At 42.4% G+C, this 27,996-nt stretch overlaps 2 protein-coding genes across 2 annotated transcripts in view; one reads left to right on the top strand and one right to left on the bottom strand.

Annotated features, from left to right (window-relative positions):
- Positions 1-27,996, top strand: part of DNAAF19 (dynein axonemal assembly factor 19) — a 180,587-nt gene that overhangs the window by 66,564 nt on the left and 86,027 nt on the right. The gene's annotated exons all lie outside the window — the stretch shown is intronic.
- Positions 5-27,962, bottom strand: GJC1 (gap junction protein gamma 1). Its single transcript, XM_074940448.1, has 3 exons — positions 27,871-27,962; positions 3,566-3,641; positions 5-3,434 (listed from the first exon to the last, which is right to left on the bottom strand). Exon 3 carries the CDS (start codon positions 3,413-3,415, stop codon positions 2,234-2,236), a length of 1,182 nt encoding a protein of 393 aa, XP_074796549.1. The 5' UTR covers positions 3,416-3,434; positions 3,566-3,641; positions 27,871-27,962; the 3' UTR covers positions 5-2,233.

The raw sequence follows: 27,996 nt of genomic DNA, 5'->3' as shown, positions 1-27,996 counted from the left end.
TCCCTTACTGCCTCATAAGAACGGCCATACTAGGTCAGACCAATGGTCCATCTAGCCCAGTATCCCGTCTTCCAACAGTGGCCCGTGCCAGGTGCCCCAGAGGGAATGAACAGAACAGGCAACCACCAACTGATCCATCCCCTGTCGCCCATTCCCAGCTTCTGGCAAACAGAGGCTAGGGACACCATCCCTGCGCATCCTGGCTAATAACCACTGATGGACCTATCCTCCATGAATTTATCTAGTTCTTTTTTGAACCCTGTTATAGTCTTGGCCTTCACAAAATCCTCTGGCAAAGAGTTCCACAGGTTGACTGTGCGTTGTGTGAAGAAAAACTTCCTTTTGTTTGTTTTAAACCTGCCCCCTATTAATTTCATTTGGTGACCCCTAGTTCTTGTGTTATTTACTCCTTCTCATAATACTTCCTTATTTACTTTCTCCACACCAGTAATGTTTTTATAGACCTCTATCATATCCCCCCTTAGTCGTCTCTTTTCCAAGCTGAAAAGTCCCAGTCTTATTAATCTCTCCTATACAGAACCCCTAATAATTTTTGTTGCCCTTTTCTGAACTTTTTCCAATTCCAATGTGTCTTTTTTGAGATGGGGCGACCACATCTGCACACTGTATTCAAGATGTGGTACCACAGATTTATATAGAGGCAATATGATATTTTCTGTCGTATTATCTATTGCTTTCTTAATGATTCCCTTTCTCACCTCTGGAAATGTGCTCCTGATTAACTGTATCCAGGGTGGTGTGGGAATGAGGGAGCCTGACGAAAGAACAGGAGGTTCCCCTTAATACTTTCCCCCAAAATCTATTAAATGGTCTAAAACTTCACAGAAGAGAAAACAGAGCATGGCCTTGACTATATTATAAATAGTAGCTAAAAGCATACACAACTCATCAGCATCTCTCAAACATTAATGCTTACCCTTGCCAAAAAGACACTGCCAAAGGCAATAACACTGCATTCTCCTTTTTCTAATTATAAATTTAACTTTAATGCCAAACCCTCAGAATGCTAAATCCAGCTAGTCTCTCAAGCAGAAATCTAATATTTACATATTGCTCTGTTTGAGCTGAGTTCCTAGGACACAATGGAGGAAAGATGGCTTGGGGGCGAGGCATCTTTTTCAAGTTTTCAATATATTCCTATAAACAAAGTTTTTGTTGTGTTTTTTTGGGGAGGGGTCTATCAAAAGCTTCCTTCTAATGTAATGCACAACACACACAGTTTACAATGACTACACAAAGTCAGATCATTTTGTAAAAAAACAAACAAACAAAAAAAACAGTTATCCAGAAGTTACTGTAACAATTTAATGTGCTCATTGTTTTTTGTGTTATAATAAGACCTTACGAAACAAATACCTTACCTTGGATTTCACATAAATGTCATGGAATTATTGAATACACAGTCATTTCTACCCATATTTTTTTAGAACATTTTATAGTAGTTCTAAGTTTCTCTTTCCCCTGTTGGGCAAAGCTTATAAAACCCTGCCCTCCCCAATTATGTATGGCATTCTTGCTTTGAACTGATGCCTTCCAACCTGTATTCGTTTGTCTAAATAATTTAAACCACATGGTGCAATATTCTGGCACATTCTGGTTAGTATATGACACTTCCAGTTTGTGAGCTGCACATAACTGTATAAAGACGCAACCAGTGGCACCATTAACAAATATTCTCCAAACCCTTGACTGCTCTGCTGCTAAGCAGTCAACTCGAAATAGGCTCCCTAGGTAACTGAAGTATCCTCTGTCCTGTGCGCATGTACAAGGCACTTCTGAAATGCAGAGACAGCTTCACATTTAAAACAAAAAAAGAGAAAAATAAGTCCGTTGGCCACAGTAATAGAACAAGCAAAATGCTAAGAGTTACCTGTATTGTTTTCTTTTCTTTAATATAAAAAGTATAACTGCAGAGGTCCAACATACAAATACAAAAATTGTGCATAATAAATGCACCATAATACTGTACATACAGTGCAAACCGTTCAACAAGAATGATTTAAATATACCTGTTCTTCTCCTGACCTGGAAGACACAAGAATAAAATTCTGTAACTCTACGACATGTGCATAAACACTTTTTGAGAGCTTGGATTGCCAGCCAACAGTATCCCTGAAGATAAACAGAGTCAAATGTTCACTTAATGAAAGTAATTATTCAGTGAATTGCTGGTTATCATTAACTAAGAAAAAAAGTACAAGTTCAGCCAACATTAAATCCAGACAGAGGTCTTTCCATCTCCAGATTTGCTACTGGCACTACTTTTGTTTGAGCCTGCTCTGGATTTCTTCTCTCTGGAACTGCTGGGATTCGTTTGGTTATTATATGCCTGGATTGCAAGGTCCAGACGTTCCTGAGCCACTTTAATCTCCCTCTGCAGATTTTCTAGGTCGGCTGGAATGTTTTCTTCGTTGCTCCCATACTGCTGTTCCTGAGCTATATTAGCTTTGTTTTGCTTGTAGGCCATTTTGGCATTGGACAATTCAGTATATTGGATTTGATCTGGCTTGACTGCAATGTTATAGCCAGGAGGAGCAGATGGAGTATTCCAAGTAAAAGGGTAGTTATAGGTACCAGAGTCTTCCAGCTCTTTTCTTTTATTGTTTAATGTGTCTCGGATTGTACCGAATCCCAAATGGAGCATCTCCCAGACATTCAAAAGTAAACACAGGCAGCTTACGCCATACATTATTAAAAGGAAAATGGTCTTTTCAGTAGGCCTTGAAATGAAACAATCTATCTTGTGTGGGCATGGTTTCCTGCTACATATAAATGTGGGGCTGACTTCGAACCCATACAAAAAATATTGACCAACAAGAAAGCCAACTTCGAACATAGTCCTAGACAGCAGCTGCAGCACATAGATTTTCATGAGCCCATCCTCTCGAATTCGCCGCCTACCATCATGTTTAGCTTTAGTGAGGGCTGGCTGCTGCTTGTTCTCCCGCTCACTTTCTAGCTCTATTTCTGGGTACATCATTGGATCTTCTTCGTGGTCATCCTCTGTCTCCTCCAAACCACGGTGTTGTTTCCAGCGCATTGAAAAGGTTTTGCTCCTGGTTCTTTTGTCAGGTTCGTTATGTTCCACCATTCTGGCAATTTTATGAATGGCATAGCCTAAATACATTACAGATGGAGTGGCTACAAGAATGATCTGAAACACCCAAAATCTCACATGTGAAAGAGGAGCAAAAGCATCATAGCAAACATTTTCGCATCCTGGTTGTTCCGTGTTGCACACAAACTTGCTTTGTTCATCATAATAGATGGATTCCCCTCCCACAGCAGTAAGGACAATCCGAAAGACAATCAAAACCGTCAGCCAGATTTTGCCAACAAATGTTGAATGATTGTGGATTTCCTCTAACAGACGGGTCAAGAAACTCCAACTCATGGTGGTCAAATCGTTTTATCTTTAAAAAAAGAGACACATGTTAAGAGTTTAAAACGCTCAGCCCCAATACTGCCAACATTTAGTCAAGAGAGCAAGGAAATTTAATCATCCATACAAAAATGCTACCTCTAAACTCTTTTGCTGTCTCACCTGTTATCCAGAATCTCTACCAGCCAAAATTTGCCTGAAGAATCTAAGTTTCCTTTGTAGGTTTTCAAGAATGCCACTACAAATAAAGAAGGAAAAAAAAAATTCTTAAGACCCAATCCACAAACAACTGTTTCCAAAGTTATTACAAAAAGGTGGGATAAACATGCTGATGCTGCTGTACCTCGAATTTGAATAAAAGTGACTGTTTAGACATTTAGGCTGAGATTCTCAACGCAACCAATGGGATACAAAAGCCCAATTATCATGAAATGTAATGGGAATTGAGTATCCAGAACTCACTGTGTACTTTCACTAAAACATTTCATCAACTCTCTTGTACACGTGCATTTTAAAAAAAAGATTTAACAAAATCCATCCATTTTCCCCTTGAATTGTGAAAAATACAGCACAGAGAAAGCTGAACAATGCTAGTAACAACATCCTGACAGACAAGAAATTGTAGCAGAAACATAACTGCACCTTTTCCTCAAGGAGGATTTTATTACAAGCCCTTATTCCCAAGCCTAATAAAGTCAATGAGAGTTTTTCTATTAACTTCAGTGGATTCTGAATTAGGCTCCTAGTGAGGCTAATGTAAGTGTAACATTTTCCATTCATTACACAAAACATACTTAAGAAGTGCCTACTCTGAAAGGAATCACCATGAGATTAATAGGCAGTGCTAGTTAGGGGGAAAAAAGGAAAATGTAACACTTCAGAAAAAGGGAAATCAATAGCAACCAGTAAAAATTACTGAATTTTTAAAGTATTTTAGGAACAAAAGAAATCCTAACAATGGTAACATTACTAGATAGAGATGATAAAACCGTTAACAATGATGAAGTAGTATCAGAGGGGTACCATGTTAGTCTGTATCCACAAAAACAACGAGGAGTCCGGTGGTGGAACGAGGAGTCCGGTGGTGGCACCTTAAAGACTAACAGATGTATTTGGGCATAAGCTTTTGTGCATAAAAAACCCACTTCTTCAGATGCATGGAGAAATGATGCAGAAAAGGTCAAAGTGTTCAATAAATATTTCTGTTGTGTATTTGGAAAGCAGCAGGATAATAGACTCACATCACAAGGATGACAAAGTATTTCCAGAGATAAGCTGGGTGAGGTAATATGTTTTACTGGACCAACTTCTGTTGGTGAAAGAAACAAACTTTCAGCAAGCTACAAAGAGCTATTCTTTAGGTAACCAAGGATGTTAAACTATATCTATTGAGGATAAACACATTTAAATCAGCAGACCCGCACAACCTGCACCCAAAAGTCCTACAAGTGTTGGCTGAGGAGATCTCTGCCCTGCTGATGTTAATTTTTAATAAATCTTGAAATACTGAGGAAATTCCAGGAGACTGAAAGAATGATAAAGTTGTGCCAATATTCAAACAGGACAAGCTGATGACCCAGGTAACTACAGGCCAGTTAGTCTGACATAAATCCTGGGCAAAATAATGGGAAAAAATTGATACAGGATGCAATTCATAAATAATTGCAGGATATGAATATAATTAATGCCAGTCAACATGGTTTTATGGAAAAAGATCAGGTCAGACAAACCTAATTTCATTCTTTGTTGAGATTACAAGTTTGGTTGATAATGGTAATTGTGCAGATGCAATATACTTAAGACATTTGTAAGGCATTTGACTTTATACTGCATGGCATTATAGTTAAAAAATTAGCACTATAGAATACCAAGACAGTGCACGTTAGATGGATTAAGAACTGGCTAAGTAACAGATCTCAAAATGCGGTCACACCAATGGGGAATCTTGATCAAATGGAGTGCTTCTAATTGGGTTCCACTGGAACCAGTACTGTGCTTTTCAACATTTTCATCAAATTAAAATTTGCAGATAACACAAAGATTGGCAGAACAGTGAATAAGGATGAGGACAGGGCATGGAGCGCATGGTCAGTGGATCCATTCAAACAAAATACATTTTAATTAGAGCTGAGTGAATAATTGTTTTTTTTGGTTCAGGGGCCAAGCCTAACCTCTCCTCCAACCCCTCAAATCGGCTTTAACCAAAACAGATTTTTTTTTTTCAGTTTTTCTGAAACAGACAAACAGAAGAGGGAAAAATTCTGTTTTGGGTCAAACAGAATGCTTCATTTGACCCAAAACTATATTTTGTTTTGTTTCAGGTGTTTTTTCACCCTTGTTTAATCAGCTATATTTCAAAATGAAACCCCATTTCATTTCAAAATGGTCAAAAACAAACATTTCAAAATGAAAAGTCAAAACATTTAGTTTTGAAATGGTCAAAATGAACCACTTCAACTTTTTCAAAATGTTTTTTCCTTTTTTTATTTCCAAATCTGATCTGAATCTGCGAATAGTTTTGATGCCCTGAAAAATGCATTTTTTGGGGCAAATTTACTATTTCTCGAAATATTTTCACCCAGTTCTAGCTTTAATATAGCCAAATGCAAAGCTGTACATATAGGAGCAAGAAATGCAGGCCACACCTACAGAATGGGGGACTGTATCCTGGAAAGCAGGAACTCTGTAAAGGATTTAGGGGTCATAGTGGGAAAGCAACTCAACATGAGCTCCCAGTCCAATGCTGTGGCAAACAGGGCTAAAGTCATCCTGGGATGTATACACAGAGGACCAATGAGGAGGGTTACGGAGGAGATTTTACCTCTGCATATGGCACTGGTGAAAAGTTGGAGAGAGTGCAGAAAAAAGCCATACAAATGGTTTAAGGGTTGGAGAAAATTGGGTTCTAATTACAACCGAGAGACTTAAAGAGATCAATCTATTTAGACTATCAAAAAGAAGATTGAGAGGTGACTTGATTACAATGAATATGCAGAAAATGGGGAGAAAATACAGAGTACCAAAGGGCTCTTTAATCTAGCAGAGAGAAGCATAACAAGAACCAAGTGGCTGAAAGCTGAAGCCATACAAATTCAAATTAGAAATAAGGCTGAATTCTCCATCTCTTAATGTCTCCAAATCAAGACTAGAGGCCTCTCTGGAAGATATGCTTTAGTCAAAAACAAGTTATTGGGCTCAACATAGGGTAATAGTGAAATGTAATGGCTCGGGACATACAGGAGGTCAGACTAGATGATCTAATTGTCCCTTCTGGCTTTAAACCATACAAATCTAGTTACTTGAGAATTCTGACTGTACAGATGGACCATGTATGATGCTAGTTAATATCTCGGTAGTTGGCCAGTGAGCCACAAAATGTACTTACTTTTTTAGTTTAATTGATGACATCATAACACAGAGCAAAATTTGGCCCTAAATTTACTTTAAGTAGCCACAATATACATTTGAAATGAATTCAATGAAGCTACACCAGTGTAAATGTGGAGTACAAGCAGAATTTGGCCTTTAATTTCCATCAATGTTCATTCCAAGTTCCCAAGAGCTGAAAACAGAGAAGCCAACTTTTAAAACAGACCAGCTTACAGTATAACAGAGGAAACTGGATCATTAGTTTTAAAAGACATTTATCGTGAAATCTAGCAAGTTTAAGTCCCTTCAGCTGCTTTTCCTACCTGTGAACCCTCCCCCCCCCACTGCCAATTTTTTGTGATTTTACAGCACCACCATTAAAAAAAAAAATCTCTCATCTTGCTGTGTGTCAAAACATAAACAATGTGGGAAACAGACTAATCGTACACAGTACTTTTAAATGCAAACACAATGAAAATTTCTCTCTCTCTAGGATCTGTCAGTTAGTGATCATAGGTGTGACAAATAACAGGAGGTAAAAAAAATTACAAATATAAGTGTGATTTTTAAGTTGATTGTATCCTTTAATAGCCTTATGAAACTGGCTGCAGTTCCAGAATACATGTCTCTGCCTTTACAACATGTATACTGCAGGACTCGGCTATAACAGTAACCTTCACATACACACTGTACACTTAATACTTCCCATATTTGCTGTTCTGGGAACATTTAACTTAATAACTCTCTACTCTTTGAAACGAAGGCTTATGGACAGTGACACCCATCTGAAAAAAGCAAACTGTCAGCAATTTCCACTAATTTACGTCATGCCACGCAAGGCATTTGAGAGAGACCTTCATTCCTTATATTTATCATAAGTTCATAACACCACTTGGAGCAGCAAAGGCTGCTCAGAGCAGGCAGAGGAGACAATACAAACAGTAAGATCTTTTTCTCTGGCTGCAAGTTGGTCCCAACCTACCTGCTTTCGGACGGCTCTCTAAGGAGGAACTGAAAAATGGACTTGGCATAAACACTGACTCAGAGTTGGGATGAATTATTGTAACACTCAGTGGCTGTTTGCAGTGATATATAACACAAGCTCCACTATTCACAGAGTTTGCTAAAGATGTAGGATCTTGGAGAAATAGGTCAGGAGTCAACACTCTATGAGCTAAATCCACTGCCCTGCCCAAGCCTGACTAAATGGGCTTGGAACAAAGGGGTTCTGCAGCAACTGGGTAGGGAATGGAATCTACCCAGTTCCCAGGCTATGGAGTAGAAGTAGAGCTGCTCCACACACACCCCTATGTACGGAGTCCAGCCAAAAGATCTACAGTCATACCCTTCCCTGTATATGGAGTACAGAGCTCCCATGAACCTGGGCAGACACAGGTACAGCCCTCATGTGGACGTCACCAGATCCAGCCTCCCGTCCCCTGATTCTAAGCCATATGTGACTAAGACGCCTACCTGACCACAAGGGTTGGTGGATCTCCCTGTGTATTATGGCTGAACTTTCCAGTGGAGCCTAAGGGGGTTAGGCTGCCAACTCCCACTGAATTTTAATAGGATATGAGCACCTAACTCTTTTGCACTACTTTGAAAAGTTCAACCTTAAATAGTAAGTATGGGTGTGTGCTCATTTGCATCGCGAACAAGCAATCATTTAGGAGGAAGGCACTCAACTTAGGGGATTCCTTCACTACCCACATCTTATCACATCTTCTCCAATTAAATTAGGTTCATTCATGTTCTTCAAATCATATTCACTTCATTTTGCTTTCAAACAATTTAGCAGCTGTGTGCTGAGAAGAATGTGAGAGTTACCAATGAACTTACCAAATGTCAACCAATTGAGCTTCCAAGAAATGCAGAATGAAATTTAAATTGGCCCCAAAGGCCAATTAAAATGACTAATCGTGACTATTCATTCAAATCTCATTTCTATTCAAACATCAGAGATCACAAGATGTACAAGAGCTTGAGAGGAAGGGAAATAGCTTCCTTTTCTTTCATTTAAAAATTAGCAAGATCTTATTGCTCATGAAGAGAAGGAATAAAAGTCACTGGCTTGTGCTGAACCCAATACAGGCACTGTGCAAGCTTCCCCAACACAGCACGGTCAACAGGCATCTATCTTGACCTGCAATTCAGTTCCCAAGTCCCTCCTGAATTAGACAAGCGGAACTGTGTAGGAGTTTTGCAATGCTGACAAATGGAGACTGTTCTCAGTGGTACCAGATGACAGAACAAGGAGCAATGGTCTCAAGTTGCAGTGGGGGAGGTTTAGGTTGGATATTAGGAAAAAAATATTCACTAGGAGGGTGGTGAAGCACTGGAATGGGTTACCTAGGGAGGTGGTGGAATCTCCTTCCTTTGAGGTTTTTAAAGTCAGACTTGACAAAGCCCTGGCTGGGATGATTTAGTTGGGGATTGGTTTGACCTCCTGAGGTCCCTTCCAACCCTGATATTCTATGATTCTATGCCTGGGATGAGACGATGTAATATTATTAAGCTTCCTTCACTTGTGACATGAAACGGGATTTGATCCCAACTCTCCACTAATCCCCGGCGCCACCGACCCCAGAGCTGTTAATTAAAGTTTATGATTTTACACAGCTGAAATAGATGCATGTAAAACCAGCCGCACTGGATAAAAATTGTTTGTTTCTATGTGTTTATGTAACATTTCCGACTCAGGATTCTACTACACTTTTTTTTTTTAAACCCTGTTTTTCAAATATCTGGGCTATTCAGTCTATCTTGCAAGTCTCATGTGACATGTAAAAAACAGAAAAGGGCTCAGAAAAAGCCAGACTGTCAATGTCTATTTGGAGAAGATTCCTGAACAGACATTTGACAACTTGTCTTATTCTGCCCTCACATTTTGGGCATTTTAACAAGGTTCTGTTGATTCCCTACATCATTTCCCCAGAGTTTAAAGTTGTATGTTAAATATGAGACCTTAGATCCAATCCTGCCTATAAACAAGGCTTTAAAATGGGATATAAATAGGTTTTGCAAGGAACAGAGTTTTATGAATACATGTTTGTAATCGTCAATTTCACTGTACATGCACCAAAAGATGAAAAATATTTCCAACAATAATAACGGAAATTTAAAGATAGACAGAAAAATGTTGATTGAGAACTTATTAGAGTTTGATTTAAGGGTATTTACTTTGTATATTTTGACATGTGAGGTTGACAATTTGTGTTTTAACTGTTATAAAGCTTTAACTTTTTGAATCTCGGCTACTCTCTATTGTCATTCAATAATTGTCTGACTCCCTCCATTGTCTGACCCTCCATAATTTGCTGCAACTGTGAAAATTTAAATTGATAAAAATAGGGAAAAATGCTTTAAAATAAACATCAATATTATCTGTCAAAACTTTTAAAAAAATAAACATCGAATTCTGCCAAGCCTAGATACAACCATGAAATACTTGTGCTGTCAAAAAAACAAAGAGGTCAAGTTCAGGTCTTTCCTTTTTGAACAATCCACATTATATAAACCAGATTAGAACACAAACCTAAATTTACAGCTAAGGAATGAACCTCCAAGTAGCCTGCTGTGCCCTATAGGTAACACTAACATGGATGCAAAAGTGGCCTTCAATTTAGGAATGCTCGCCTACAGCTCAGGTAACACAGTTCACATGAAAGCATTACATGCTTCATTATGTCCAAAAAGGTGGTTTCCCGTGCAATGTGTGAGGAAGAATAACAACTCCCATTAACAAAAATTGACTAAGACTCCTGTCCATCATGATGCAATTAATTCTGATTTTGTGTGTGTATGTATGTGTGTGAAGAGGGAAATCAGTTATTTTCGTTCCTCCACCTAATCTAACTGCTGTGGGCTCCCCACATGAGAAGAAACCCTTGCTTTCTCAGGAACTTATCACAGTGCTATGCACACACACAGAGGATCCAAGTTTCCCAGAACAGGCCCACATAACAAACACATTTCAACAGCACAGGAACAAGCTCTCCAGAAACCTGTTCACATCCAGCTATCAGGCTAGGAGGAATCAAATTGTCCAGTAGCTTGGGAGAAGAAAACCCACAGTGAAGACAAGTATTGCTGCCTGCAAGACAACTAAAACTTCTGGGTATATCTATTGTCTGTCTGTCAAATCTGACTTGAGGCAGAAAATAGAAGCTGATCTTTCCCCTCAGTTTCTTTGTAACTGCTATCCCACAGTAGTTTATTTTATTCATTCATTCATTTGTATTTTGATTGTGGCAACACGAGCTCACAGCCCAGTCTCTGGGCACACTCAGATCAATGAGACGTTAGTCTCAAAAATTTACAACACAGTCCCAAAAACGGGCTGCAGTAAATAGCCAATCCCCCATTTTTCAACCACCACCATGGCACAGCACAGAGCAGACTCAAAGGCAATGTCCCCAACCAAGCTCTTAGCAACAAGTCCTTCACATCCAGACCATCTCAGGAAGAAGCCTGCAAGTCAGCAAGCAGCTCCCACTAACCGACAAAGCATGCAAGTTCCAATGTGAAGGAACCTACATGGACAGTCTCCAAAACAATTGATATAGGGACTACTGTCAGCACTGTAGAAGATCCCAAATGTCAGAAGCTACACAGGGACAAAAGGTGATATCATTTCAGTTGTCAGGCTTTATACAAGCCACCGCCAATTGCATTCAGAGGTGAACAGCGAGCTAGTGAAGCACAACTGTAATGAACCCAGAAAAGTCTGCCCCTCTCAGAAAGCAGCTTGCAGAGTTGTGCCTTAGCGGAACCTTCTGAATGGTCTTTGAGGGTAGATGCAAGGAGAGCAAGTCGCCACAGTCCAGCCTAGAGGTGACAGAGGCACAGAGAACTATGGTGAGATCTGTACCCCAGAGAAAAGGTCAAATTCTCCTAGCCAAGCAAAACTAGGAAAAAGCTCTGCTACCTAGCAATCGAGGAGTGGAGAAGAGTTCAAAAGAATGCCTAGACTGTAAATCTCTCCGACAACTGATGGGTATATGCTCTCAGCAGAGAGAACTGAGAGCACCTGAGAAATCCACCAAAGGCTTCCTCCTCCTTAGCAGCTTCACCTCCATCTCCCGAGAGTAAGCTTGAGCCAGCTAACCTGCATCCATGCCCTGTCTCAGTCAGGCACCAGGAAAAGGAGACTTCACTTTCTGGATGTGATGAAAGACAGACCCAAAGGACCGCAGCACACTGAGTGCACGACAACCCCAAACCCCTCTCCTTATCTCCCAAAGGGAACCCTCCTGTGTGTTAAGTATGGGTGACGACACAGGCCTGCAGAAATCTACCCCACAAGGCAGCTGAGCCAAACATCACCCTCGGGGACATTTCATGAGAGAGAAAGAAGCCACAAAAGAGCAACTCTGTCCATTCTTGGCAGTCTGCAGGCAAGTCAACAGCACCTCATGGTCAACTGTATCGAAGACTGTAAACAAAGACAACCACATTGGCATGAAACCTGACCCATCTCTCACCAGATTACGATGGTTAAAGAAATCAGTACAGTCTCTGAACCACACACACACAGGCCTGAAGCCAGATTGGCAAGAATGGTGTGCTGAGAAAAATCAAGAGACCAGAGCTGCTTCACCACACTGTTCTCGAGCTGCTTCCCCACAAAGGGAACATCTGACAGATAACTGACAAAACTGCCAAATTCAAGCAGTGGTTCCCTGAGCAGAGCCTGTGGGATTGCTCAGTTGAGGGAAGCAGATATCCTTTCTACGAATCTCCATGAGCTGTAGACCCCAAATCCTCCCAGCCATGAAGCACAAGGATTCTGTCAGGTTGCAGCATTTATACCACACTCATTGCTTTGACGTATGAGTGCTTTCTTAGCCTGCTCCTGCGCCCACAAAGACAGCCAATCGGGTGCTAAAAAGGTGCAATTTACCTGCAAATTTTACTGGAGAAGTTTGACTGTATCTGTGCAGACAGCCTGGATTTAACAGGCTGTCCAGCACTTTGAAATCCCTGCTGGCCTAGGCTTTGCAGGAAAGGAAAACTTTCTAAGCTTCTGCCACAGCACAGGAGTGCAAGACACCTTCTACAGCAAGCACTGAACTCTGAGCAGCAGGGCTGCCACCAGTGAGCAGAGCTGAACGGCCCTCTTCACAAACTGCTTCATCTACTGCAGGTTTTCTGTCTACCAAAGTGACTTATGAGCAGCGTGTGTAGGGAGGGGTCATCTGTGCTCAGGGGTAAAAGAGGACTACACTGTCCTACTAAACCATCAGCAGAGTTTTCTAAACCACACTGTATCCAACACACATACCAGGTGGGCACCATACAGCACTACATGGACAACAGGCGTTTAGCCATGGGCACTCTTTCCAAAGTTCAGTATTGGTGCAAATAATTTAATGGAACAAGAGGAGATTAGCAGGTTGGGCAGGCAACTCATCATCCATTCCTTCTGCAAACTATTAGCCGGCTGCCTCCGTTTCCCTGTAAATGCTATCAAATACTAGAACTGACTGAAGCTTCAGCTCCACTAAATCAGTTGCACCACCTGCTTCGTTTTGGGAAAAGCGAATAGAGTAAGCTGGAGCTGGTTGCTGGAGTACAGTCAATGCTGGGACACACATTTCAATTTAACAGGAGTTTAAAAACCTCTATTTTCTAAAAATACTCATAAAAATGATCCAAAACCCCCAAATAATGGAATGCAAGCATTGAGTAATATTTGAATTTTTATGGTAGTTTGACAAAAAAATGGGTGAAGACTAAGAGAACAAAAAATTCAAAATTACCACTTTCTAAAAATTTGATTGAGCATCTGATCTTTTCTGGACCCCTTTTCCAATAAATCTGAAATTCTAGGCTTTACACCATATATTGTTCCTCACGTGCTAATTACTACAATATCGGTTTTGCTTTGGTTGTATTTGTTCATCTAATGATTTTTCACTTTTTAAAATAACCGAAAAGAAATGCGCCACAGGGTAATCAGTTGTATATAGAAGGGGAAAAAGACCTTCATGGACCATATCCTGTAGCCTGGAGAAAACTACATTAAGCTAGGAGCCTAGATTGTGAGAGTTCAAACCTTGCCTCTATTAACTGCTGTTTATATTTCCATGTATTTCACCACCCTTATTATTAAGTAAGGCCATGAAACCTACCAGCAACCTCCAAAACCTTAATGCATATATCACCTTCCCAACTGCACAGAATGTGAAACAGTTAGATGCATCGATCTGCTGATACAAGAGCATACAAAGTCACTGCTAAGGTTTTGCAGCAGAGTGCAAGCTGGGAGACATACTACTTTTAGGAGAGGGAAGTGAATGTTTTATGCTGGAGTGTGTTACCAACAGCACTGTAGGTAATGTGAAAATGTCACTGAAGCCAAGAGACTTCTTTAATTTCTTATTTCCATGCTTTCAAGATTTTGGGTAGGTAAGGTGCATCCTGATACAAGCTTAACACTCACTAAATTAAGTTTTTGCTTGTGTATACACACTTTACTTGAATGCAACATGGGACAGAATTACTGCTTAGTAAGATTATTATTCAACTTCAGCCTCAGCACAGACACAATGTGCAGTCAGGGGCACAAAATTTTAAGTGCTAGCCAGATCAGATCAGCAGTTTGTCCTTACAAGAGGGACTTCACAAACACACAACCCAGGACACAGCGAAAACTTTAAAAACTCCATTTGGATATTTAAAAAAATAGTGGCAAACATACATTCTCTTGTCAGACAATCAAGCTTGAGATCCAGGTTGTCCTCAGACAAGACACTATATTTCCAAGACTGGGCAGGTTTACACTATAAAATATGGATCCCAATAATCTCCCACTTGCTTTAGAATCACAGAATATCAGGGTTGGAAGGGACCTCAGGAGGTCATCTAGTCCAACCCCCTGCTCAAAGCAGGACCAATCCCCAACTAAATCATCCCAGCCAGGGCTTTGTCAAGCCTGACCTTAAAAACTTCTAAGGAAGGAGATTCCACCACCTCCCTAGGTAACGCATTCCAGTGTTTTACCACCCTCCTAGTGAAAAAGTTTTTCCTAATATCCAACCTAAACCTCCCCCACTGCAACTTGAGACCATTACTCCTCGTTCTGTCATCTGCTACCACTGAGAACAGTCTAGATCCATCCTCTTTGGAACTCCCTTTCAGGTAGTTGAAAGCAGCTATCAAATCCCCCCTCATTCTTCTCTTCCGCAGACTAAACAATCCCAGTTCCCTCAGCCTCTCCTCATAAGTCATGTGTTCAAGTCCCCTAATCATTTTTCAGAGTAACAGCCGTGTTAGTCTGTTTTGTTGCCCTCCGCTGGACTCTCTCCAATTTATCCACATCCTTCTTGTAGTGTGGGGCCCAAAACTGGACACAGTACTCCAGATGAGGCCTCACCAATGTCGAATAGAGGGGAATGATCACGTCCCTCGATCTGCTGGCAATGCCCCTACTTATACAACCCAAAATGCCATTGGCCTTCTTGGCAACAAGGGCACACTGTTGACCCATATCCAGCTTCTCGTCCACTGTAACCCCCAGGTCCTTTTCTGCAGAACTGCTGCCGAGCCATTTACAACAATAAAAATTTAAGAGGAGACTGTAAAGATAGAGAAGAATGTTAAAACATTCTAGACAAGCTAGTTTTTGTTCTAAATGCTTCAACATACATCCATGCTATTTGCTGTAATACATGTGTACAAAGGGCCATGACATTACCTGGTGTAACTGATTTACCCGCACTTTGGAAGAGCGGCAGCATTGGTCTGTCCAGACTGATGTAACTGGTTTCTGATTGAGACATCAGCAATCCTGCTTAATACAAAGACGATTTGAGCCCCTGCCACATTTTCTGCTTCATTGACTCAGAAAGAAAGGACAGACGGGAGCTCTTCATCCATAGTGGCTGCCAGCAGGATGTGGGAACAAGGAAGCACTGATTATCTGCTGGTTTATCATTTCTAAGGCACCATTTACACTAGGAAATTTCCCCTTGCCTGACTTGGTAGAATCAGGTTTCAATTGTATAGGGGTGCTGAAAACAATTCCCTTCCCATCACTTCATCTATGCTACCAGGGCAGCTGTTTTGACTACCATTGCCAGCTGATAACCATTATCAGCAATAGGTTTCAGAGTAACAGCCGTGTTAGTCTGTATTCGCAAAAAGAAAAGGAGTACTTGTGGCACCTTAGAGACTAACCAATTTATTTGAGCATGAGCTTTCGTGAGCTACAGCATCCGATGAAGTGAGCTGTAGCTCACGAAAGCTCATGCTCAAATAAATTGGTTAGTCTCTAAGGTGCCACAAGTATTATCAGCAATAGGTTAATTTCCTAGTGCACCTGGGACAAGTCACAAGTAGATCACAAAAGACAGCACCTCCTCAGTAAGCATGTGCTAGACATAAACACAGCATACACAAACCAATCAGCTGGAGTAAGACAATAATAAAGTAAAAACAATTGTGCCAGTGGTAATTATTGGTAGACAAGTCACACTTATTGGATTAGTGTTTGCTTAGCAGCTGAATTTCGCTTCCCTCCTCTTTCAGAAGGTAGCACAGGGATTCGTCCAAGGTAATATATACTCAGCCCTGAACGCCAGTGAAAATAGCCAAATTTTGCTGACACTGAGGTCAGTAAGAATTTTGCCATGGACTGCAACGGGAGTAGGATCAGGCCATTCTGTAAAAAAGCTGAATTGCGGCATGGAAATGTCGAGCTGAAGAGATGGAAAGTTCCAGTGAAGGGGGCAGCAAGAACACAGAAAAAGACTTGATCTGGGAGCAGGACTAGGGAAGATAATTTTTAGACTGATGGAGTGAAAGTGGAGATAATTGCAAAGTTTTTTTGTACACTTGAATTTATTTTTTAATAAAGTATTTTTATTTGGGTTCTGTTGAAGTTTTCAGTTGTAAGAGTATTTCCACTTTTAAAAGTGTTTTAACCTTAGTATCTTTGCATTAGCCTGGGTATCTGTTTTAAATGGATGTCTGCTTTTAACCAAAAGTGTACATGTATTTTTAAAAATAGTTGAAAAATGTTTGAAGTGAGAACTGGGAGATTATTTTTACTTCAATACAATCAAAAAGGAAGTTGTTTTATACAAGAGATCACAGCCTGAAGATAAATGTATTCCATGCCCATAAACCCTGGTCAGTGGTTAACTTTGTACTCATCCTTTCAAACTAACACAATTGTTTAACTGGGAAGCGAGTGGCATTATCACCCTGACCTCCTAAAAGTGTCTCTTCCAATTAAATGGCCTGATCCTACCATCCTTACTCACATGAGAAGTGCTGACTATTTGCACAAGTACGGTTTTCAGGAGTCACCGTTAACCCTTAAAATAAAAAGGACACACACACCAGAAATTCAATGCATCATTCAGGTCCTTTGGATAGCATACTGTTCTATAAATACATACCATGAGTGAAAGTAAGAGAGGGAATGAGAATGCAGGGTGGTGTGATGTAAAGCACTTTATAAATGGTGATTAGATACACAGATGCTTCACCAATGAGTTAGCAATGGCCACATTATTCACAAGTGGCCAAGTCATGGGTGAGTTATTCAGAGCTCCCCAAATGAGTGCCAATAAAGCCATTACACCAAACTGCACTATCATTTATTCTGTAGATGCCACATATTTTAGAAGTATTTCACAGTTTAATTTCTCTTTTTAAATAAAGAATAATTATTTTCCACATCCCTTCACCTCTAAAGCTCAGGTCCTTTACTAACATCAATCCAACTGCACAGACAGAGGAAAAACACATGTAATAAATTTAAGAATCCTCTAAAAAGTGACCTAAAATTGATCCTCCTAACATAGTATCATACTACTAAAGTCTCAGGAGTTTCCAGGAACCTTTCAAATAACATAAAGTGCCCAAGTCCAGCCCTTCATCAACCACTGAATTATATTAGACTCATAGACTTTAAGGTCAGACGGGACCATCGTGACCATCTAGTCTGATCTCCTGCATATTGCAGGCCACCGAACCTCACCCATTCCTAAAATAGACCCATAACCTCTGGCTGAGTTACTGAAGTCCTCAAATCATGGTTTAAAGTCTTCAAGTTACAGACAATTCACCATTTATACTAGTTTAAACGTGACTCATGACCCATGCTGCAGAGGAAGGCGAAACCCCCCCAGGGTCTTGACCAATCTGACCCAGGGGGAAATTCCTTCCCAACCCCAAATATGGCAATCAGTTTGTTAGACCCTATCACTAATCCACTGCTGAATGTCACCAGTTCTGCTCCTCTTACCAGTACAAATTTCCACATTTGGAGAGTAAAGAGGAATCAATATGCCAACAGGCTGTTTCTTGAATGAGAAATGGCAACTGTTTGAAGCTGTTGAGAAGTTTTAAAATAGGGGACAAGGACTAGTGGTTAGAGTACAGGTGAGACTTGGGGCAAAGGTGAATAATAACATGCAATGTATCACCTGTTCAGCAGCACCAAATATGTGGTGCTTGCATAAAAGAGTTTGGTATGTAACACTTGCTGATTGCCTGTTATGAAGTTTACATTTCCTTTTGAGTACTGGAGCCCAGACAAGTACCATAAGCTGTTATAATTCTGTTGTCTGACAAACCTGTATCTAAAAAGGTGAAAATAATTTCTGTGATAGTTCAAGACCAATCCCATGTCCTTATTTAGGCAAAACTGCTGTTAAGAAAGGAATGCAGGATTTAGCCTCATTTCCTATGTGGAAATTTAGATCCCAATTCAGCAAGTCACTTAAGCACATGCCTAACTTTAAGCTTGTGAGCAATCCCACTGACATCAATTGCACTACTTAGTTAGACAGGTTTCAGAGTAGCAGCCGTGTTAGTCTGTATTCGCAAAAAGAAAAGGAGTACTTGTGGCACCTTAGAGACTAACCAATTTATTTGAGCATAAGCTTTCGAATGCATCCAATGAAGTGAGCTGTAGCTCACGAAAGCTTATGCTCAAATAAATTGGTTAGTCTCTAAGGTGCCACAAGTCCTCCTTTTCTTTTTAGTTAGACACATGCTTAAAGACCTTCCTGACTTTGGGCCTTGGAGGTGAACTAAAAGACACTGAAAATAGGTATTTAAAATGGAAGTGTTCACAAGTTAATCCTGGTGGTGTAAATGGAGCTGCTAATGTTAAACTTGCACTGGAATAGATGTGTGTCTGTGTTTTGAAGCATCTGTTCAAGTTTAAGCATATAAAACATTTTTCAGTCCAATGATTCCATAGGGAAATGCCTCAAACATCAGGTCAGCTGACTCAAATTTTTCATTGCATTTTCCTATGACCATAAATACACCATTCATTACTTCAAATATATCTTTTTATTTATAGCTTTAAAAAAGAAGCTTCTAATTCATTTTATCACATAAATCCTGAGATGTTAATTTAAACATCACCACTACTTAAAAAATATCTACTAGCCCATAGTCCAACATGTTTTATAGCTAGCCTTTAACTAAGCAATATACATTTTCAGCAGGCAAAATGCAGTTCGTCTTTTTACTACTGTGCAATGGCAGGTATTGTATCTTGCTGCAGAAAAGCTCTGAACTTTAAATTACACACACAATCCTCCCTCCAAAAAGTTTTACTTCTGAAAATATCACTTTATTAGAATGTCACCGTGCTCTGTTACCAAAACACACTTGGCAGCATGCTAATTTAAAATAGTTCATAAAGACTTGGTGGTCCTTTGCCCTTATTTTTCATTTTGTGATTAAATTTAGAGTTTTTGCAATAGCTGATTTCATGATTCATTTAATTTTTTTCTGAACCTCAAAAGACTTCTGAAAGTCAAAAAGACAAACTCTCACCTAGATCTCCATGCTCTCTAGCCCCACCCAGAACACACAAACACACACCACAACTTAGCAAAACCCATGCAAGAATTTCAATCCTTATCAGGCATACACAGTCTTTGTCTAAGAAAGAATTCCTCTTCATAAGTTTTGAAAAGTTGGATTGGTTTGAAACTCAGCGAAAACCATCTTAAGAGACCACTCACAAGACTGAGAGAAACGGGTAGCTTAGCAGAAGTAGGTCTAATATCAAAACTGTACTCAACATGTTTGGAATCTTTGATAGTCTCTTAAAACAGATTTATCTATAATCAAATCAAAAACAACTTCCCAAACCTATAAAAAGAAGTTCATTGTTGGACCAAGACCTTGCATGTGACATTTCAATTCAGAGCAAAATGTTACAGTCAAATTACAGCTACTCAAACAGAAAAGGGAGATATTGAAAATGGAAAAAAATTCCTTTCACAGGAGTTGTAGATATACTTGTAAAAGACACATTCCTAATCTTGATGTAATTCAGCCAAAAGACTCTAAAATGGTGATCAGTCTAAATGTACAGCTGACTTGGTTCATGAACAGCACCTGAACCTTTGCTGTGTATCCTGCATACCCCTGATTGAGAACCACTGCTTTTAGCACTCCGTTCAAAAGACTGTCAGGGTGCTCTACAACTACTCAGGCCATAGCTGGCTTAAAACCATTCTGATCTGCCCAAGCAAAACTTGCTGCTACTGATGTTTCAAAGTCTTAAAACAGCTGCTATCATATTTATACCCTTCTTCATCTCCCCCCTTCACCCCCATCCTTGCAATTGGACCACAGAATATATAGCTCTCATAGGTACAGCTTAGTTTCATTAGAGGGAAACAAAAACACACAACAACAACAAAAAAGAGTTGATCACCCCAAAACTACACCTCCTGGCCAGCCCCATATGTGCTATACTGCATTCAGAAATAAACCTTTTTCCAGCTTGCATTTTGAATTACTCCACTAAGCTTTATAGAAGTTATATCAAATGAATTTTGGGGAGAACAGGACAGACTGTACGTACATCGGTCCTTCAGGAGGTCGCACCTTAGAACAGAGAGTATGCAGCTGTGTACTTCCATATTTCCTGTCTAGGCACACAGAGAAGTCAGACAGCGCCTCTGTTGCTAAACCCAGGTTGGGAACAGTCTCTTCTCTTCTTAGCCCAGGGGTTCTCAAACTGGGGGTCGGGACCCCTCAGGGGGTCGCAAGGTTATTATGTGGGGGCTCACGAGCTGTCAGCCTTCACCCCAAAGCCCGCTTTGCCTCCAGCATTTATAATGGTGTTAAATATATAAAAAGTGTTTTTAATTTATAAGGGGAGGGTCACACTCAGAGGCATGCTATGTGCAAGGGGTCACCAGGACAAAAGTTTGAGAACCACTGTCTTAGCCTATCACCATTTTAACAGTTTTACATAAATGTAGTAAGATAAGGTGATTTAAGGCAGCTATTTGCAACCTCATTTTGGCGCTGTTGGTAGAATTTAAAATTTGGGGCCAAAAGGTCATGACATCAAGTTCTCACACTGGGATTGGTACTTGCACCAAATGCTTGCAGGCTGTTTAGGAGGGTTGGGGTGGGGATGGGGAGAAGCAGGATAGATCTGATGAGGTTCAACAAGGACAAGTGCAGAGTCCTGCACTTAGAACGGAAGAATCCCATGCACCGCTACAGACTAGGGACCGAGTGGCTAGGCAGCAGTTCTGCAGAAAGGGACCTAGGGGTTAAAGTGGACGAGAAGCTGGATACAAGTCAACAGTGTGCCCTTGTTGCCAAGAAGGCTAACAGCATTTTGGGCTGTATTAGTAAGGGCATTGCCAGCAGATCAAGGGACGTGACTGTTCCCCTCTATTCGACACTGGTGAGGCCATCTCATCTGCAGTACTGTGTCCAGTTTTGGGCCCCACACTACAAGGAGGATGTGGAAAAATTTGAAAGCGTCCAGTGGAGGGCAACAAAAATGATTAGGGGACTGGAACACATGACTTATGAGGAGAGGCTGAGGGAACTGGGATTGTTTAGTCTGCGGAAGAGAAGAATGAGGGGGGATTTGATAGCTGCTTTCAACTACCTGAAAGGGAATTCCAAAGAGGATGGATCTAGACTGTTCTCAGTGGTAGCAGATGACAGAATGAGGAGTAATGGTCTCAAGTTGCAGTGGGGAGGTTTAGGTTGGATATTAGGAAAAACTTTTTCACTAGGAGGGTGGTGAAGCACTGGAATGGGTTACCTAGGGAGGTGGTGGAATCTCCTTCCTTTGAGGTTTTTAAAGTCAGGCTTGACAAAGCCCTGGCTGGGATGATTTAGTTGGGGATTGGTCCTGCTTTGAGCAGGGGGTTGGACTAGATGACCTCCTGAATTCCCTTCCAACCCTGATATTCTATGATTCTGTGTGCTTCTATAAGTGCATCCTTGCATGAAAGAATATTAAAGGTCCACCTGCTTATTGCTGTTCTGATGAAAATTAGAGACTCCTTGGTACGTCTTGAAACCAAGAGAAAGTAACCCTGTGATTTGGGGCAAATATTCTCTAACAAGCAAAAAAGCAAGTGCTAATGCTGAAGGCTGTGTTAACATTACCCAATCTTTGCACTACCAGTATATAACATATTCCCTCCAATGCCAAAACATATATATGAAAGTAAATTTTTTTCTACTTAGCAAAGGAAGAGATTGCATTACAACTAATTCAGAGATATTCAAGGCTTAAAGTCTATATGGCCATAATCTGATATTTATTTGGCATATGTACTGCTAGTTGGATTCTGCTTCCCCAAACCGCAGACAAGCTGCAGCTGGGTACTTATGGGGGACACGTCCTGAGTACCAATCCATTGTCCCCCCATAATCTGATACAAATACTTAATGCCAACACAGAAGTTTCACCTCCAATGATGGCCAAAAATCCTATCTAGTTGAAAAAAGAATATCTAAAATCCTTTTTCATCTATAAAACTATAGCTTGGCACAACAAAAACAGCTCAGACCTATGGACTAACTACTTGGAAAGATTTACAGTCTTGGTTCTTAGTAAAAAACAGCTCTGATAACAAAAGACATTTTACAATTACATTTTCTAGACTCCTGCACTTTTTGGCTCAGGAATATATACACATTTAGTCTTAATGTGCGTCAGCTGCTTAAGTTTTCCATGCAATCCTTTCTGTCTGCTCACTAAGCAAGCCTTTTTCACATTTAAAACCTACGGGAAAGATTTTCAAATAGAAGTTAGGCACTTAATTCCTATTGATTTTCACCGAGTTAGGTGCCTTTGAAAATCTTCCCGCAAATCTAGTATACGTTACTCCCTGCAACTTCCAATTTTTTGTACATTTTAAAAGTTAATTTTTAATAGCCCAGAGAATTAATTTGATAAAATAACCTCTAAGTCGTTGACAATTCAAATGATCAAGTTACTTCAACAACAGCTAAGTGGGGCTCTTTGGTTCACTTTGGAAAGTTTTCAAACTAGAAAAACTATTGTAGTATTGTAGCTGGCCCACACTCATCAGCTAAGGTCACTTTTAAAACTTACTTTTAAATAATAATTATGAAGAGCAAATTCAAAACAGCAAATTCAAGGCTGCCTTTTGAACTCTGCTACAAAAGAGCATGATCTATAAAAATAGCTTTGACAGGATTGATTTCACTAGACACATATTGTTAAAGCTTCCCTTTTACCTCTGTGATCACGACAGGCTGTTGTTGAAATTGCAGCACACTTGAAACCAAAATTTCACAAAGTAAGAGAAGCGGATTGGATTTTTTTTAACAGAAAGAGAGGGGAAAGACAGAAGCAGCACAGAATTATTGCTAAAATTTACTCACATGGTTCACTGGTTCCTAGTGGAAAAAATATTAGACTCAATGCGAGGAGACGTCAAGTGTTGTACCAAAAGGACAAAGACAAGATACTCAAAATTATATTGTTGAATGTGTAGAAATAAAAATCTGTGAGCATCTATTTCAGCTAGGGTGAATATTAAAGTGCTCTTGAAAAAAAATATTGACAGAAGAAGCTGAAACACAAGAAAGTCATTTTCCAACACAGTTATTGTTTAAGAACCTCCTAGCACAGCCCCCTTCCTCCTCCCCCTATATTGTGCAGACAAATTGCAATGCAAGTCAGAACAACTCCAGGGGGATACCATGGGTTTTCCTCTCATACTGGAGCCTGAAAACCTTTATGACAATGATCAGTAATGATGAGAAAAGCAAACTCCAGTCTCTTTCTAGCTCTAACCTCTCCCAACCAATTATTTCAACAAAGTAGTTTAGGCAATAATATTTCATTAATCTTTTCCCTCCCCTCTAATTATAGCAGATATCTCAGACTCCATGTGTGCAGGCATAGCTAGTGGGAAGCAAAATGCAACCATGACAGAGACACAGAAACAAAGCTGTTGAAAAAAATAATGCCGATCTATCACCAAACCATGGCCAACCCGCCAGCACCACCACGGCCCAACAAATTCAAACCTCACCCAAAAGCACAATCTCTTTGCAACTGCAGGTTGCTTGATAGGTTTCTTTTAAGCACAACCACTCCTCCCCCAATTCAAATAAGAATTTAAATGATAAATATTTTTATTATCCTAAAAACAACCAAAACAAAAAAGAAACCAAAACAAACTTGCACTCACTTCACCTGGTCTCACTGGGGCTTGAGTGTGAAAGCAAAAGGGGGACAGGATCCTAGCTGAAAGGACTGAATACCAACCCCAGAAAATAATGGGGAGCACTCAGAAGGAAAAATTGTTTTCCTAATCAGATGGCTTGCTCCATCAACACAAGAGTTTCCCCTCAATACGTCTGCCATGCTCACTCTGGATACACTAACTCCAGCTTGGTTCTCTACTGCTCTCAGAAGGTTCTTCCAATTTGCTACTTTGGCTATGTCTATACTACGCCACTTCTAGCGACAGGGTAACGTCGCTCCAGCCACGTCACTAAAAGGCACGCAGTGTAGCCGCTGTTTGTCGGCTCTCCTGCTGACAAAAATCTTCCACCCCCAACAAGCAGTGTTAGCGTTGTAAGAGCTTTTCACACCGGTGCTTATCCTCGGCGACACTTTTGTCTTTCAGGGGTGTGTGTGTGTGTGTGTGTGTATTTTTAACACCTCTAAAGACGAAAGTTTTGTCGTTCAGTTGCCAGTGTAGACATAGCCTTACATTCCTCCCCCATCTTTAACTAGCATTTAACTGGCATTAACTAGCTGAAGACTCTGTTCATAGCCCTACACTTTATCTATAACCTTCTTTTGTTATAGGGTTCATAATAAATGCTCTAAAAGGGTTTTGAACATTGTTGGATTTGGGCTATTTTCCAAACTATAGACATTTATAAGAGACAAGAGGGTCCCCACTTTTCCCTTCCACCTCTTCATAGAGTCATAGAGTATCAGGGTTGGAAGGGACCTCAGGAGGTCATCTAGTCCAACCCCCTGCTCAAAGCAGCACCAATCCCCAACTAAATCTTCCCCTCTCCCTCGTCAGTCCTCTCTCTGACAAGGGCCAACTCCCTGCATGAACCTCATCCACATGATCAGCAGGGTATTTACATGCCATAGAGGCCTACCCCTGCCTGTCACCCGGGGGTCTCTGTCCATCCTGTAACTGCAGTCACGGCACTAGCCCACTGGGGGGCCTAAGCAGGAATATTTCCTCCCCCCAATAAAACACATACTAATAATGAATGGGGAGGGCAAGGAATTGCTTAGTCTGCTTATGCCTAGCACTGGCTCTGCTGAGCTGCATCCCCGCAGCACCGGGGGCAACCAGGGAACCACTGGGAAGTTTAGTATTTCAAAACTCACAGGACGGGAAGCAACTTGTAAACTACCCTGAGTCCCCGACACACACCTGATGTCCTCTCCTCACCCTCCCCCCTCAGCCCCACTGCCCCCCCCAACCCTGCCAGCCCCAGTACCCCCAACCAACTCCCCCAGCCCCAGTGCCCAGCAGCCAACCCCCCCACAGCCTCACTGCCCCCCCAACCCTGCCAGCCCGAGTACCCCCAACCAATGTCTGCCAGCCCCAGTGCCCCCTGCCAGCCCCACTGCCCCGCCAACTCCCACCAGCCCCACAGCCAATCCCCCGCCTCAATGCCCCCCCAACCCTGCCAGCTCCACTGCCCCCGCCAGCCCCCACCAGCCCCAGTGCCCCCAACCAACCCTGCCAGCCCCAGTGCCCCACAGCCAACCCCCTGCCTCACTGCCCCCCCCAACCCTGCCAGCCCCAGCACCCCCAACCAACCCCCGCCAGCCCCAGTGCCCCCACCAGCCCCACTGCCCCCCCAACCCTGCCAGCCCCACTGCCCCCCCACAACCCTGCCAGCCCCAGTGCCCCCAACCAACCCCCCCAGCCCCACAACCAACCCCCCGCCTCAATGCCCCCCCCAACCCTGTCAGCTCCACTGCCCCCGCCAACCCCCGCCAGCCCCACTGCCCCGCAGCCAACTCCCCCACCCCCGCCAGCGCCCCCCCAACCCGCCCCAATGCCCCCAGCCAACCCCCCCAGCCCCAGTGCTCAGCAGCCAACCCCCCGGCCTCACTGCCCCCCTCAGCGCCCCCCAACCCACCCCCGCCAGCCCCATGCCCAGCAGCCAACCCCCCCAGCCAACCCCCCGCCTCACTGCCCCCCCAACCCTGCCAGCCCCAATGCCCCCAACCAACCCCCCCAGCCCCACAGCCAACCCCCCGCCTCACTGGCCCCGCCAGCCCCGGTGTCCGCCGCTCACTCGCTCGCCCCGCGCGGCTCCCGGGCACGGTCCGGGCGGGGTCTCTGGGCGGCCCGTGCCCGGGGAGGGGGCCCGGGAGCCGCCCCGCATCGCTCCCCTCAGCCGGCCGGACCCCGGGCTCGGAGCCTCCTGGGGCCCCCCCGCCCGGGGAGGGCAGCGGGGCGCATGCGCAGCTGCCCGCCGGCCCCTCGGTCTGCAAGGGGGGTGCGGGGCGCGCGGGGCTGGGGCTCCGGTGGTTTGCACGCGCCCTGCCAGTTGCCCCCTACAAGGCGGCGTTTGCCCGCGCGATGCCAGTTGCGCGCACAGCGCAAGGCGTTTGCCCGCGCGATGCCAGTTGCGCGCACAGTGCAAGGCGTTTGCACGCGCGATGCCAGTTGCGCGCACAGTGCAAGGCGTTTGCACGCGCGATGCCAGTTGCGCGCACAGCGCAAGGCGTTTGCCCGCGCGATGCCAGTTGCGCGCTGTAAGCGCCTGGGGGACGCCAGTTGCACACGGATACCGGCTGCACGTTGCAAGTTGCTTGCCGGATGCTGGTTACATACTTGGTGAGGTGTTTCTCTCTGTTAATTTCATCCCATTGCTCTTCCTCATACCCCTTGCGCACCCCAGTACAGCTGTTCCCCAGCCTTGAAGGGTGTTCAGCACATCCTTTCTCAATGCTGAGACAGGTATCGCCTCCCCTTAGTCATCACTGAACCAAGCTATACGTATTTAGCTCTTTTGACCTTCTAAACCAGTGGTTTTCAACCTTTTTTTTCATTTTCAGACCCCTAAAAAAGTTTAAATGGCGATGCGGACCCCTTTGGAAATCTTAGACACAGTGCGCAGACCGCCGCGGGCCGCGGAGCACAGGTTGAAAACCCCTGTTCTAAATCATTCCCCCAGCTCCCCACCACTTCTGAACTGCTCTTCTCCCAACGCCACCCAGTTTGTCAGGATCTTTCTGGGGATAAGCGCTCAGAACTGAATGCAGCGGGGTCTATTGTTCTGCTTTGAACATTCATTTCTGGTTAGATGTTGGCATCCAAGGTAGGATGACCAGATGTCCCGATTTTATACGGACAGTCCAGATTTTGGGGTCTTTTTCTTATATATATTACCTCCCACTCCATCCCGATTTTTCACATTTGCTGTCGGGTCACCCTAATCCAAGGTCTCCTGAAAGCAATTTATTTAAAACAACATTTTAAAAAAATGGGATCACCCCCCCACTCCAAAATATATAAAACATTTTAAAAAGTAATTATTCTATAGCTTCCCTCTACTTCTCAGAGAGACAAGGTGCGGGAGGTAATCTCTTTTATTGGACCAACTTCTGTTAGTGAGAGACACAAGTTTTCCAGCTTGTCACAGAGCTTGTCTCCCTCACCAACAGAAGCTGGTCCAATAAAAGAGATTATCTCCCGCATTTTAGCTCTCTAAAATCCTGGGACCCCCATGGCTACAGCTACACCGCATCTTTCTACTTATGACAGTTTGAAAACTAATTTGAAACAGCAATAATAATAATAACAAAACAGGACTAGTACCTTCTGCGCGGTTCCTTTCATCGGGAAGCTGGCCCACACAGAAATACAGCCATGTCTGCAGAGGATGGAGGCAGCTGTTTAGCAGAGAATACCACACTTCAGGGCAGGAAGTGCAGAAGAACGCTA

This window comes from Natator depressus, chromosome 27 (genome assembly GCF_965152275.1).
Source record: "Natator depressus isolate rNatDep1 chromosome 27, rNatDep2.hap1, whole genome shotgun sequence".
Classification (NCBI taxonomy): domain Eukaryota; kingdom Metazoa; phylum Chordata; order Testudines; family Cheloniidae; genus Natator; species Natator depressus.
Note: the sequence above shows the minus strand (reverse complement) of the source record. Positions and strands in the feature narration are given on the sequence as shown.

Coding starts and splice junctions, on each gene's coding strand:
- GJC1 (XM_074940448.1), bottom strand. CDS start 3,415: ATGAGTTGGAGTTTCTTGACCCGTCTGTTAGAGGAAATCCACAATCAT.